The 13,553-nt window shown below is 44.0% G+C and overlaps 1 protein-coding gene across 1 annotated transcript; it reads left to right on the plus strand.

Annotated features, from left to right (window-relative positions):
- Nucleotides 1-1,018: 1,018 nt before the first annotated feature.
- P2RY8 (P2Y receptor family member 8) lies at nucleotides 1,019-2,092 on the plus strand (the record flags this gene model as incomplete). The annotated part of the gene is made up of 1 exon (XM_084271155.1): nucleotides 1,019-2,092. One exon carries the CDS (start codon nucleotides 1,019-1,021, stop codon nucleotides 2,090-2,092), a length of 1,074 nt encoding a protein of 357 aa, XP_084127281.1.
- Nucleotides 2,093-13,553: the final 11,461 nt, after the last annotated feature.

Raw genomic sequence — 13,553 nt, forward strand, 5'->3', positions numbered from 1 at the left:
CATCCTCTGCCTTCCTCACCATTCACTGCTGTTTTAACACCTTTTTTTTTCGAAGCTGCATCCCCTGTGCCTGCGGTTTGATGAGAGGGAGCACACGTGCCTGTAGCACATGCTCCTACACTCTATTAAAACAAATAAGCTAAACCATAAGCTATTGTGTCTGCCAAGAAAGATCTGTCTAGGCCAGGCAGTGTGAACATGGCTCTGCTTTGCAGACAGCAAAACTGAAACTAATTTTGCTGCAGAATTACGGGTGATTCCAATAAGACAGCTGCAAACAGAACATTTTTAATAACCCACATCTTGGTTAGGAGAGGGCTTGTTACTTCTTCAGCCTGTAAAGCAGTCCAAGCACTTGCAATCCCATCCCCGGCTCTTTATTATGCATGGTGTTTTCCTTATATTCTGTTTATATCATTAAAACACTAAGTATAATTGATTTTCCTTTCCCAAATTGGAGGGGGAAATAAAAAAAAAAAATTAAAACCCACACCACTTACTCAAATGTATCACTGTGTAGTTGAAAGGGGAAAAAAAATAAGAAAATACTGATCATTGCAAGAATCAAGCTCCTAACAACCAGAGTAGATAGGATGGATTTAGCTCATGGAGATACTATGGGATAGTGTTCTCATGCAGCCATCAATTTAATTTCAATGTGTGATAAGTGATTTCCTTTATGTTACACTAACATAAGATGTGTGGTAACATACAGGCTGCAGAAAGTATCAGAAAGCTAGTCAGCAGGGAAAAGTAGCTGTTCAAAGACGGGGAGAAGTGAGACTGGTAAAACATTACCATGATTTGGAGATAATTTTAATGGATTTGGTTCATTCAGAGGTAATCTGTCACACTACATAGGACTTTTTCATAGATTGATTATCAGAAGAAATATGTTCTCAATCTCTGTTTTGACATGTTGCTTTTCTCTCCTAATGTTTCTCCTGTAGGTTTTTGAGCCAAGTCTTCATGATATGATCCAGCCGGCTCATAGGTATCAACAACCCCCTTGCGAACAATGGTTAAAAACGTATCCCACCTGGATGCTGAAACGCTGTCAATGCTCCAGAATAAATATATCTCCGTCAGTCTCACAGTTGTGTATACGTTGGTGACCGCCATCAGTATCCCTGGCAACTTGTTCTCGCTTTGGGTGCTCTGCTTTCACATCAAACCCAAAACACCTTCTGTTATCTTCATGATCAACCTAAGCGTCACGGATCTCATGCTGGCCAGCTGCCTTCCCTTCCAGATTATTTATCACATCCAAAACAATCACTGGAATTTTAGCAAGACTCTTTGCAGTCTCGTGACTGTGATGTTCTACTCCAACATGTATTCTTCCATACTGACCATGACCTGTATCAGCATAGAGCGGTACCTGGGTGTTGTATATCCCATGAAGTTGATCAAATGGAGAAGAAAAAGATATGCCTTGGGTGCCTGCCTATTCATGTGGGTTTTGTTGCTATTAGCCTTGTATCCACTAGAAAGCACAGATCTGACCTATGAGGTGAAAGAACTGGGTATTGTAACCTGTTTTGATGTCCTCAAATGGGAGATGCTGCCCAACTTTGCAGCCTGGGTAGCCTTTCTCCTCACATTATTTGTTGTGCTCTTCCTGATCCCTTTTATTGTAACAGTTGGATGCTACATTGGTACCATTCGGAAGCTGGTTCAGACATCAAACAGATATGGTAACAGGCAAAAGACCAGATCCATACATCTGGCGATTATAGTCCTCACAGTATTCGTCACTTGCTTTGCTCCAAACAACTTCATCCTATTTGCACATATGATCATCCGCCTATTTTACCGAGGAAGTTTGTACCACGTCTACAAGATCACCTTGTGCCTCAGTTGCCTCAACAACTGCATAGATCCCTTCATTTATTATTTTGCATCGAAAGAATTTTACCAGAAGTTCATGCAAGTGTTTCGCCCTCAGGCACTGGTCAGTGACAGTATGGAAAACAGAAGGGAAAGCTTATTCTCTGGCAGGACCATGTCAGCCAGGTCGATGTCAAGCGGACCTATGGATGGGCTTGAGGGAGTAAATGTCTATTTGCAAAGGCAAGAAAGCGTTTTTTAGTCTTAGACACCCTTAGAAGAAAGGCACCTGTGAAATCCACGGATAGACACAGAAAACATTAGTTTTTTTAATGGTTGTCCTCAAAATATCTTCTTTCAGTGATGGAACATAAGACATGCTCATAATGTGCATCCTACTTCACAATTTTCTGGTAGGAAATGGAAGCATTAAAAGAACCAAGTTTATTCAAGAAGCCACCAAAGCAAACCCAACATTGGTAATTAAGGGTTGACCTGGAATTAGTCCTACTGCATGAAACCAAGGGATGACTTTAGGACAAAAAGTACTTTCAGGTTGTATGATCTCCACGTTTAACCAACTATTTGTGATTCTCAGTGAATGTGAGATATTACTGTATGGAATAGAGTATACACTGAAGATAGATTTGTGGTAGGGGAGTTATTTTTCTACGCAATGTGCTGGGTTGGGTTTTTCTGGGGGGGTGCTGTGGGTTTTGGGGTTTTTTTTAATGTATTGCTTTCTCTCTTGTATTTCTATAAAAGAATGAGTAAAAATAGCTTTTCATTCTACCATTAATGAGTAATGCACAGCCACTGTGAATTCACCACAACACTCACCCAACTGCTTGTCAGAACAAAATCACTCTAACCTTTGAAAAGGTTAGGTTGACTCATATTATTTATTTCAATTTTTTATAGCAAAATATCTCATACAATGAAAAGAAAGCTAGAACTAACAATGTTTGAGACTACTTCAGCTGCTGGGAGGATTATATTTTCATTTCTTGAAGCAGGGAGCATTGACTGAAGAAAACGGGTTTTCTCACATTGACTACAGTAACGATGCTGCTGCTTGTCTGGGATTGGTATTACTGTATGGGATTGGTATCAACAAGTCATTTCCACCAATTCAATATAGGCTATATGTGGGAGCACCATCCCCCTCATCAGAAAATTCAGTTTTATATTAGTTCATGGACAGTGAGTTTATGTTCCTTGTGGCAGTGGTGTTGATTATTAACCAGAGTTTCAGCTGGATATATGAGAAATTGACTGCGAAGTAGAGGGATTCTGTGCCAGCAGTAACCAGCTGAAAACCTGTCCCTATGGCCAGATGTCAGAAATGTGCTTCTTTTCAGTGGGCGAACAGAAAGAATGAAGAAAAAATGAAAGCCAAGCCCAAAAATGGGAGAGATATCAAATAGCCAGGGAACAGATAGATTGTGCAGTCCTGTGTTTGGGACCCTTCCCTGAAACAGGCTTGTTTGCATATACCGTGTCACATAATCCTTCTCACATCTCTGCAACTGCCTGTGCTCTCATAAAGGCAACTGCTACAGAATTAGGTCCTGGGGACAGACCAAGGCAAAGTTTTCCAGTAGCATGAACAGCTTTTACCTACCCTTGGACCTCATTGACAGTGAGGAGCCAAGAAGACACCTGACAGAACCAGGCAAGTTGCCTCTCACGAGTCAGAGAAAGCTGTATGATATGCCATCCCTGCAGTTCAGTGTAATGGTGAGGAGGGGGCAGTTAGAGCATAGGGAGTTCTGCACCAACATGCGGAAGAACTTTTTCACAGTGAGGGTGACAGAGCCCTGGCACAGGCTGCCCAGGGGGGTGGTGGAGTCTCCTTCTCTGGAGATATTCAAGACCCGTCTGGATGCCTATCTGAGTGATATGTCCTAGGGAGCTGCTTTGGCAGGGGGGTTGGACCCGATGATCTCTCGAGGTTCCTTCCAACCCCTATGATTCTGTGATTCTGTGATTCTATGACAGCTGGCTCAGACACCACATGCTAGCTCTGCCTTGAGCAGACCTTTACTGATTTCTCAACTCCCATGCCTAAATGAAAGACAGCACCCACGGCCCTCACAGTCTCTCATTTTTCTTTGTGCGTGGTAAGATTAAAACACAATTTCCACCACCAATCACTAAAAACTTCTTTATGACAGAGGCCGGATCACCACAAAAACGATGATAAAATATTTGCATACCCTATCTTCTGCTAAAGTGTTGCCAGTTGTTGGAGCAGGATATGTGTGAGCAGACCTAGTACTACCCTTCAAAAGCCGTACGAAGTGCTTTGTGCCACCTCACAGTGTTAGTTTTAATTGATCTGCATGTTTTCTGCCAATAAGGCCAAACTTCATGATATATGACCTGTCCAGACCTTCCCAGCAATGTGCCTGGAAGGCACCCTGCATTACCAGCCTGCCTGCTGGATGCCTAAGTGTGATGAGTTGAGCTTCCTACTTCAAATCACATCCTGCATGCTGAAAGAGGGGAGGACATGCAATACATTACTGTGTAAGTCTGGGGTTCGAAAGTCCTGTGTCAGCTCTAGAACATGCTCCAAAATGCCTGCTTGCACTAGGACCTCTGGAGAAAGAACAATGGCTTTTCCTAATCCTTCCCATATCCATCAGGTAGAAATTCTATTAGTTTTGCAAACCTGCATAATAATTTAGCAGTGCATGGTTGCATGTTGCTGTTTAAACCCCTTCACAATCTACTTCCATGGAACTCCATCTTTCTCACCATGAACATATTGTCGTGGCAGAAACCTTTTGGATGCTATACTGAAATATCTTTCTCACCCCCTTTATTTTTTTTTTAACATACAAGTATTTTTTACAATGAAAACCATTACTTATCCTAGTTCTATTGCAGACTTCCCACTGTTTTATTTTGAACCTAATCCCCAAGCACTTAGCACCTCCTAAAATGTGCTGCAGTGTGCCTGAACTGAAACTGACAACAAATAGAGCCAAAAGGGCTGTCATCCCTCTTCTGACATTGTCTAAAAAGGAACAGAAAGGATGCTGGGAAGCAGCTCTGCAGAGAAGGACCTGGGAGTCCTGGTGGACACCAAGCACTCCATGAGACAGAAGTGTGCCCTTGTTGCCAAGAAGGCAACAAGGTGTCCTGGGCTGCATTAAGAAGTGTGTGGCCAGCAGGATGGTTGTCCTCCCCCTTTATTCTGCCCGAGTGAGGCCACATCTGGAGTTCTGTGTCCAACTCTGGGCTCCCCGGTCCAAGAAAGACAGGGAACTACTGGTGAGAGTCCAGCAGAGAGCTATGAGGGCAATGAGGGGACTGGAGCATCTCTTGTATAAAGGAAGGCTGAGAGCTGGGGCTGTTTAGCCTGAGGAAGACTGAGAGAGATACCCAGGGAGGTTATGGAGTCTCCTTCTCTGGAGACTTTCAAAACCCACCTGGACACAATCCTGTGCAACCTGCTCTAGGTGATCCTGCTTTATTGGGTGGGGGGGAAGGGAAATGAGATGGTGTCCAGAGGACCTTTCCATCCCCTGCTTTTCTGTGACTCTGTGATGCCTTGTCCAGGTACCTCTTCATGCCGTTTTACTAACTAGCCTGTGGTTAGCTCAGATGAGGCAAAATTCCCATTTGGGTCAGTGAGATTGTTTCTTGAGAAAGGAATACAGAAATCAACCCAGTGACTGCAATCCTTTGAGTCCAACAGCATATACTGTGAAGTTCGCAGTTTGGGGGTTTTAAGAGAGGAGAAGAAATCATAAAGTGGCCCAGTATACTGGTTTTTTTTACACTGGAAACGTGTCCTTCTGGGGCACCATAAGGTAGCAAGACTTACACCCTCCTCGGTCAGTGGGTGTGAGTTGACATACATATATCTCTATATAAATGTATACACATACATATAGGTTGCCATTTGAGATGCTATTGAGAAATCCATGTCTATATTGACTTTGGCCTGGGAGGGAATATAGATCCTGGGCTACATGTTTACTTGTCTCTGTGGTTAATGCAATTTTAGTGAGACAACATCTATGTGCAGGCTCCTGCTTTGATTCAGTTTTGGAGTTTTTTCGTGTTTGGGGGGTAATTATTGTTTAGCAATTTAATCTGTGAATATGCTTGGATTTTCTTTTTTGTATATATAGCAATTAAAAAAAAAAAGGACATGATTCAAGACTCTTTCCTTTGTTTGCCGCTGCCATGTGTGAAAAACTTTCAAGCTTAGAAGAGGGAAAGGAAACCAAGTTATGAAACAAAATGAATCATTTTTTCCATTGCTGTTGTGCTTGGTTTAGATTTTTGTATCATTTTAGGTCTCACCTTTTTCCCGAGAATTTTGAAGATTGATTTTTTTTTTTTTTTTTAGTTTGCATACCTATTAATTTTTTCCTTTTTTTATGTATATATCTTAGAAGCTGCATTAACATACCACTTTCATAAAGATTTTACAAGCAGCAGTACTTGAATGAGATGTTGGCTAACTTCTCCTTGCCCAATAGGTGCAGCAAATTAATATAGTTTTAAATTTCAATGTATTTCTGAAGGGGACTGGAAGCCAGAGCCCGTCCCAGCCCCAGCCAGGTGCAGGGCAGCTGAGGGCACTGGGGATGGGGCCCAGCCCAGGCATCAGGCACCTCCCTGGGGATGGGGATGGGCCAAGGCTGGGCTGAGACCTGGGCCCATCGGTTGGCCTGGCTTGGCAGGACCCGTGGTCAGGCAGGGCAGGGCTGTGGAGAACTGGAGACCAGTCCTGCTGTGGCAGGGTCTGATGGCCCTGGGGTGTTGACATGGGGTTCTGGGCCATGGATAGGGTGAGAGGAGTCCTAGGGGGCTGGACAGGGGGTTGGTGGTGCCTTCAACATTTGCTACACTGACTATGCTCCATTTTGTGTTCAATGTCTGTTTAGCTATATCAGGCTGCCAGTACCTACCTGAAAGGAGCCTACAGGAATGCTAGAGGGAGACTCTTTCTCAGGGGATGTAGTGACAGGACAAGGGGTAATGGCTTTAAACTAAAAGAGGGGAGATTTAAATTAGACATTGGGAAAAAATTCTACATTCTGATCGAGGGTGGTGAGGCCCTGGCACAGGCTGCCCACAGATGCTGTGGCTGCCCCCTCCCTGGCAGTGTTCAAGGCCAGGTTGGATGGTCAATGGAGGGCAGGACAGCATGAATGTTTCAAGGTGAATTTCAGCATTGGTAAATATGAAGTAATGCACGTGGGGAAATCCAGTCACTGCTTTATGTACAAAATCATCTTGCTCAGCAGTGGCCACTATGAATCCTAACACATATTTCCATGCATCAGCTCAGCATTGTAGAAATCCACATTTCACCAACACATTGTTTAATTTGTGCATTTCTGGTCTCTTCATCACAGATAGGATCTAGAAGAACTGGAAAATGTCAAGAGAAGGGCATGTGGGATGGTCTAACGTATGAGTTTAAAACCAGACAACTTAAATAGGTGAGGACTCTTCAGCTCAGAAAAGTGACAATGTAAGGTAGGTAGGGAATAGGTCTACAAAATCATTATGGATTGCAGAAGTTTATAAGGTGAGCTTCACTGCCTTTGCCCAAGCAAGAACTCAGGAATAACCTATAAATAAAATATAAATAACATCCAGACTCAAAAAGACAGAAAGTTAGTACCTCCCCTCATAACACATAATGTAAATGGGGAACACTATGCCAAGGATGTTGTGGATGCACACAGCATATGGGTATTCTCTTTTCCAGAGGGACTGGGAAAGCACCTAAAAAAGAAATCCATTGCATGTTACTAAATAGCAAACCACAACAAACTCAGGAAAACCCCTAAACTTAAAAAGGTCAGAGGTTGGAGGATTATTAACGGGAAGTGACAATATGTGATCGCCCTGTTCTTCCTTTTCTTGAAATGCCAATGCTTTGAGGCAGGACACCATAAGCTTGACAGTACATTCCCTTGGCCCCACTTGCACCCAGTCTCAAGCCCTCACGTAAGGTCTGCCTGAACTAATGTGGAGCCCAAGCTCTTCCACCTTGCTTGCTAGGGTGCTGGAGGTGGGGATGCAGCAGGGAGCTTTATCAGCTACTCTCTTGGAGGAGGCTGTCCCAAAGTCAGGGAAGAGCTGAGAGTGCCCCAGGGGAAGCCTGTGCCACAAATTTGGCTGTTGTGGATTTGTATGGCTGGGTTCTGATGGAGAAGGGGGGCTGCAGGGGTGGCTTTGTCAAGCAGCAGCCAGAAGCTCCCTGCAGGCCCCACAGAGCAAACACCAGCCGGCTCAAGGCCGGAGTCATTGTTGGCCAAGGCCGAGCCCATCAGTGACAGTCACAGCGCCTCTGGGAATCACATTGAGGAGAAATAAAATGTATGCAGCCGCTTTTTGCCACCAGAGAAGGGAGTGAGAAGATGTAAGAAACTGTGCAGGCACCAAGGTCAGTGAAGACGGGGAGAGGAAGTGCCCCAGGTGCTGTAAAGCTGCCCCTGAAGCCTGTGGAGAAACCCATAATGGACTGGGTGTCCCCCCGCAGCCCATGGAAGATGATGGGGAGCTGAGACATCACCTACAGCCTGTGGAGAGGCCTCATGCTGGGATGGGTGGAGACATACGGAAGATGCTGTGACCTGCTCTGCAGCAAGCTCCTGGCAGGACCTGCAGCCTGTGGAGAGAGGGGCCCACGCTGGAGCAGGTTTTCTGGGGGTGAGGCTTGTGACCCCGTGGAGGACCAGGCTGGAGCAGTCTGGGCCTGAGAGACTGAGAGACATTCTATGATTCTATGACATCACCCCATAGAAGTGACCCACACTGGGGCAGCTGGTGAAGAGCTGAAGCCCCGTGGGAAAGGAGTCACGTTGGAGAAGTTTTTGAAAGACTGTCTCCCATGGGTGGGAGCCCACACTGAAGCAGAAGGGTGTGAGGAATGCCCCCCTAGCTAAGATGGAAAACAACTTGTGAGGAACTGACCGAAACCCCGATCCTTGTCTGCTCCTGTGACACCTGCAGGGGAGGAAGGGAGAGAAATCATGAATAAAGTTAAATCCACAAAGAAGGGAGGTGTGGCGGGAGGTCTTTGGTTGTACTCATCCACCTCTTATTTCTTGCTGTGTATAGTGTAGTGTAGTAAACGAGACGGGGTTTCTTTTATTCTCTGTTCTGCCTGTGACACTAATTGTGGAATGATCTCTCCCTGTCCTTATTTCAACTCCTAAGCCTCTCAATATGTATTTTCTCCCCCTGTCCAGCTGAAAAGGGGAGTGAGAGAGTGGCTTTGGTGGGTCTCTGGCCCCCAGCCAGGGTCAAACCACATTGTTCCTCTTTCAAATAGCCTGGTTGTCAATCACAGAATTACAGGATGGTGAGGATGGAAGACAACTCTGGAGGTCCACCCCACTGATGAAGCAATCCCTCATGTTCAGGCAAAGATGAACTCATGTATCACCCTTCAACAATCCCCTCCCGCTGCTGGCGCCATTTAACCCATTTTGCTTCAAAGAACATCATGACTTATTCCACTTCTAACATCTTTTCTCACCTCTGCTCTCATTTTTTCCATCACCTGACTGTCTTGAAGGCTGCTGCTGTTGGAGCTGATTAGCAGCAGACCTCATCCCCCTCCTCTTGGGGCGATTTGCACTTGCTGTCTCTCTTTCAACTTCTTAGGCAGCAGCCTAGTCTACACTTAAAAGCTGTCATAGCTGCATGACTGGAGACTTTGATTCCCTGGCCTGAACTGTCACAAATACATGGGCAAATACACTCTCCTGCCCTTTTGCTGAAAGAGCATGTAAGAAGGCATTTTTCAGTGACTTGACAAGCTTTCTAGAGGAGCTGATTTAAGATATTCTGTCAGTATCTTGTCCTGGCAAATTTAATTAGGAGAGTCAGTTTTGTTGGCAATGTTTTTAGATGTATCTTAAGTCACAGTTCTTTTAAGTGCCCAAAATGAAAATTGTAATATAAAGTGACCCTCACAAGAATGCTTAGGATATAAGCCTTGATTATTTTACTGACTAATTAAATCCATCCTGAAAAAAATAGGAACTCGTTATTGGAATAAATCTTGCACTGTTTTTTTGTCATTAATGCCACAGCTCACAGTCTTACAAGGAGTTACTGAGGGCAGAATTTCAATCATATTATTAATCTCGATATATTTAGATTTCTTTCATTCTGGAATAAATTTTGCAAGTTGGTGTTCTCTTGTCAAACTTGCAAAGTGTAATTATGGAGCACATAATAGAGCAGAGCATAATGCTTAGCTGAAGTATCTTTCTTTAAAGCCTGCTTTTTTATTTGACAAAGAAACCCTGTCTGAAGTCTGGACTCCTACTGAAGTCCTGGTCTTTCACGGCTTGGTTGCAAGTCTTATGATTTGTAGTGTTTTTCCTTAAAGTCTAAACAGCTGGACTATGTGATCAAATGAGGAGACTCTCTGAATTCTTTAATTACAAAACAAGAAATTCATAGGTGCCAGACAATACCTTTCTAGCTTTTAGCATAAATAGATACCTTAACACTCTACTTGCCTATCTTGGCTCATGATGACGGCCTGCAGTCAGTATTTCCCTTTTCCTTCTGCAGAAGTTTTCAGCACTGGTACCCTGATGGACCTCTTTCCTCAGTTTCTGCACCACTGCCCATATGACCCAGATCTGGGATGCCACAGTTACTCTGGTAAAGAAAGTATTGTGTAAGTGTTGTCCTGCTGGGAGATGCCAAAGCTAGCTATCTTTTGACTCTTTCCCCAGTACCTTCCACACCTTTAACTGCTGCTGTTGGATATGTGAGGTACCAGAAAAATGGCGAAGTGTTTTGTTGAGTGTCTTAAATCTGAGGAAACTCAAAGGTTTGTCTCCTCTGCTGTATTCCTCCAAGGCCTTGTGTTGTGGTTTTGCTCCAGCTGAGAGCGGGGCACCATGCAGCCACTTGCTCTTTAAGAGGGAGAACCAGAGAAACCAAAGCCTCACATGCTGGGATAAGGATAGTTTACTGGGATGCAGAAAGACAGATACAATAATAATAACAACAGGGCTTTATTGCAAAATATATGAAATTGGTGACACACAGTTTCTCACCGAACTGCACAGCTCAGGCTGTACAGCTCAGAGCCATCCCAAAACCCATCCCCAAAACAACATGTCCTGGAGCTGAGTGCTCCTCCCACCACCAGTCCCCCTTTATGCTGAGCATGACATAATATGCTCATATGGCATGGAATACCCCTTTTGGCCAGTTTCAGTCACCTGTCCTGGCTGTGTCCCCTCCTATCTTCCTGGTTGCCCCTCACCTTCTTGTTCGCAGGGAATATGAACAACTGAAAAGTCCCTGACTGTTTGGCAGCAACTAAAACATCAGTGTGTTATCAGCACTGCTCTCATCCTAACTCCAAAAAACAGCCCTCTGCCAGCTGCTAGGAAGAAAATTAACCCTATCCTAGCTGAAACCAGGATACCTTGTCATAAGAGAAAGGACAACAGACTTGAGGGAGGTATGAACAGATTCAAAATTGAGATAGGAGAGAGCCTGAAGAAGTAGCCTTTGTGGCAGCAGCAGGGCAGTGAAGGGAGAAGGAGAGCAGGGGGAAACAAGTGAGAGTTTGGAAAAATACCCAGAAAGTTAGTCTCTGCAAGACCTACTGCAGTGAGAGAATGTCTACAAATACTTTTTCTTCATAAACAGACGGTTTCATTACTGAAACATGGCTCCCTTTTCAAATATCCAGATCTCTGCTGTAAGGAAAGGAATCTGATTAACAGACAAATAAACCACTAACTAGATACTGAGCAAACATCTCACAGAGGGACTCAGATTTCTAGAAATGTGGGCTTGCCAGGCATAAAAGGTGCAATTTGTCTGATCAAAAGTAGATACTAAGCATCTTATTGCTCATCAGTGTTCATGTTGACTGCCTCCTCCATTTCTGAAACCTACATGATAGCTGCTTAAGCTGTTGGTTGCATTCAGACTTCCAGATGTTGGTAGGCTTCCATGTTACCATGAAGCCACACCACAAAAGAAATGTTGGCATCCCAGGACTGTTACTACTTTCTTCTTCACAGCTGTCTCTGGATTTTTGCCATCTGTGTGCTTGTAACAGCAGTTTGTTCATCTGATGGAAAACTACGTAGGCTCATGGCCTGGGAAACTATGTTTCTGGGGCCCTCAGCAAACACTTCAATAGGCTGCATATCTTCCTCACCTCCCCAAACTCATATAGATTCAGAAAATAAAGGCAAAGTTATAAGTTAAATGATTGGAAGCCTCTTCCCAACATTCACCTCTACAAAAAGACTGTACCACCACCCCAATGAGAAACCCTCTATGGGGGTGCAACATCTTTTTCTCCTTCAAAAAGATTCAGCACTGCAACACCAGTGGTTCTGTCTCCTCAGTTCTTCAGTACTGTCCACAGGCTGACGTCTTTCCATCCCCTACTTCACCTTGCTTTCCGCAGTATATGCGGAACACAACAGTGTCTCTCACCCTATTCTGCTGATTTTTTACCTAAAATGTTAATATATCTGAGCTTTTTTAACAAGGCAAGTGTTCCCACACATTGCTGCTAAAAGGAGTACAGAAATAAAATACAGCAAATAACTTTTCCTTAGTTGATAAATCTGATCAGATTAGGAAAACAGGAGACGAAAATAAAGTCTTTAATCTGACAATATCAACACTCAGTTTTTATCTTCACATCCAGTGAAGTTATTTGGGTCATAGGGTGGAATTACTCCTGTTCTCACAACCATGCAAATTTGCAGAAAGGGTGGTAAACTCTGCAACAAACATATCTTAGCATCTACTAATGTGTTTTTGGTGTCACTTTGGAGCTCCAGCCTCAACGCATCTCTTTCTACACACATAGCATTAGCTCTGACTGCCCTTGCATGTACACACAGGTGTGCATACACCAGTTATACTCAGTAATCCTGGCACGGAAAACGAGGACTTGGAGTGTTTGTAGTGAATGGTCTTTCGTCCTTTAAGTGAACACATGACACGTCTTCTCTCCTTGCAAGTGACAACATTACCGAATTGGACCAGGTGGATGGGTCACCGATTCTGCACCCGGCAAAGGAACATGTAAATTTTATATATGTTCGATAAACAGCTCTATAAAGCTACTGAAAAGTACGGAGCAAACAGGTGTGGAAATGATGGGATGCACTGCCCTCTCGTGGAGATGGAAACAGCAAACGTAAAGAGATCCACAAACGATCTTGACGTTGGAGCAGGGGAAATCACCTTCTGGAAGAGCTGGTGTTCCAGCTGAGCCAATCAACCTTCTCTTCTCTGTACCTCGTCCTCCTTTCCCCAAACTTTATAGTATTACCATCGGAGAAATCGTTACACTGTACAATAGAAGGAAAACTGTTTTCCATACTTAGGCAAATATGAATTTGTATTTTACATTATATATGCACACGTGTTCTACATAAATCCACACACGTATAGTATGTGCGTGTTGTGTATATAATTATATACATTAAGTAAACATACACACATTTTCCAACATGATTTGGGTTTTTGTAGTGGGGTGGGGGGAGATGTGGGGGTGGCTTCTGCAAGAAGCTGCTAGAAGCTTCCCCTAGCTCTGACACAGCCAAAGCCAGCCAGCTCCAACATGGACCTGTTGGAGCTGAGCCAATCAGTGATGGTGGCAGTGCCCCTACACATCTTTAACAAGGAAGAAAAAAATTAGCATCAGCTAATTTTGCCAGAGAAGGGAGTGA

Source organism: Gallinula chloropus (assembly GCF_964237585.1).
Source record: "Gallinula chloropus genome assembly, chromosome: 1".
Classification (NCBI taxonomy): domain Eukaryota; kingdom Metazoa; phylum Chordata; class Aves; order Gruiformes; family Rallidae; genus Gallinula; species Gallinula chloropus.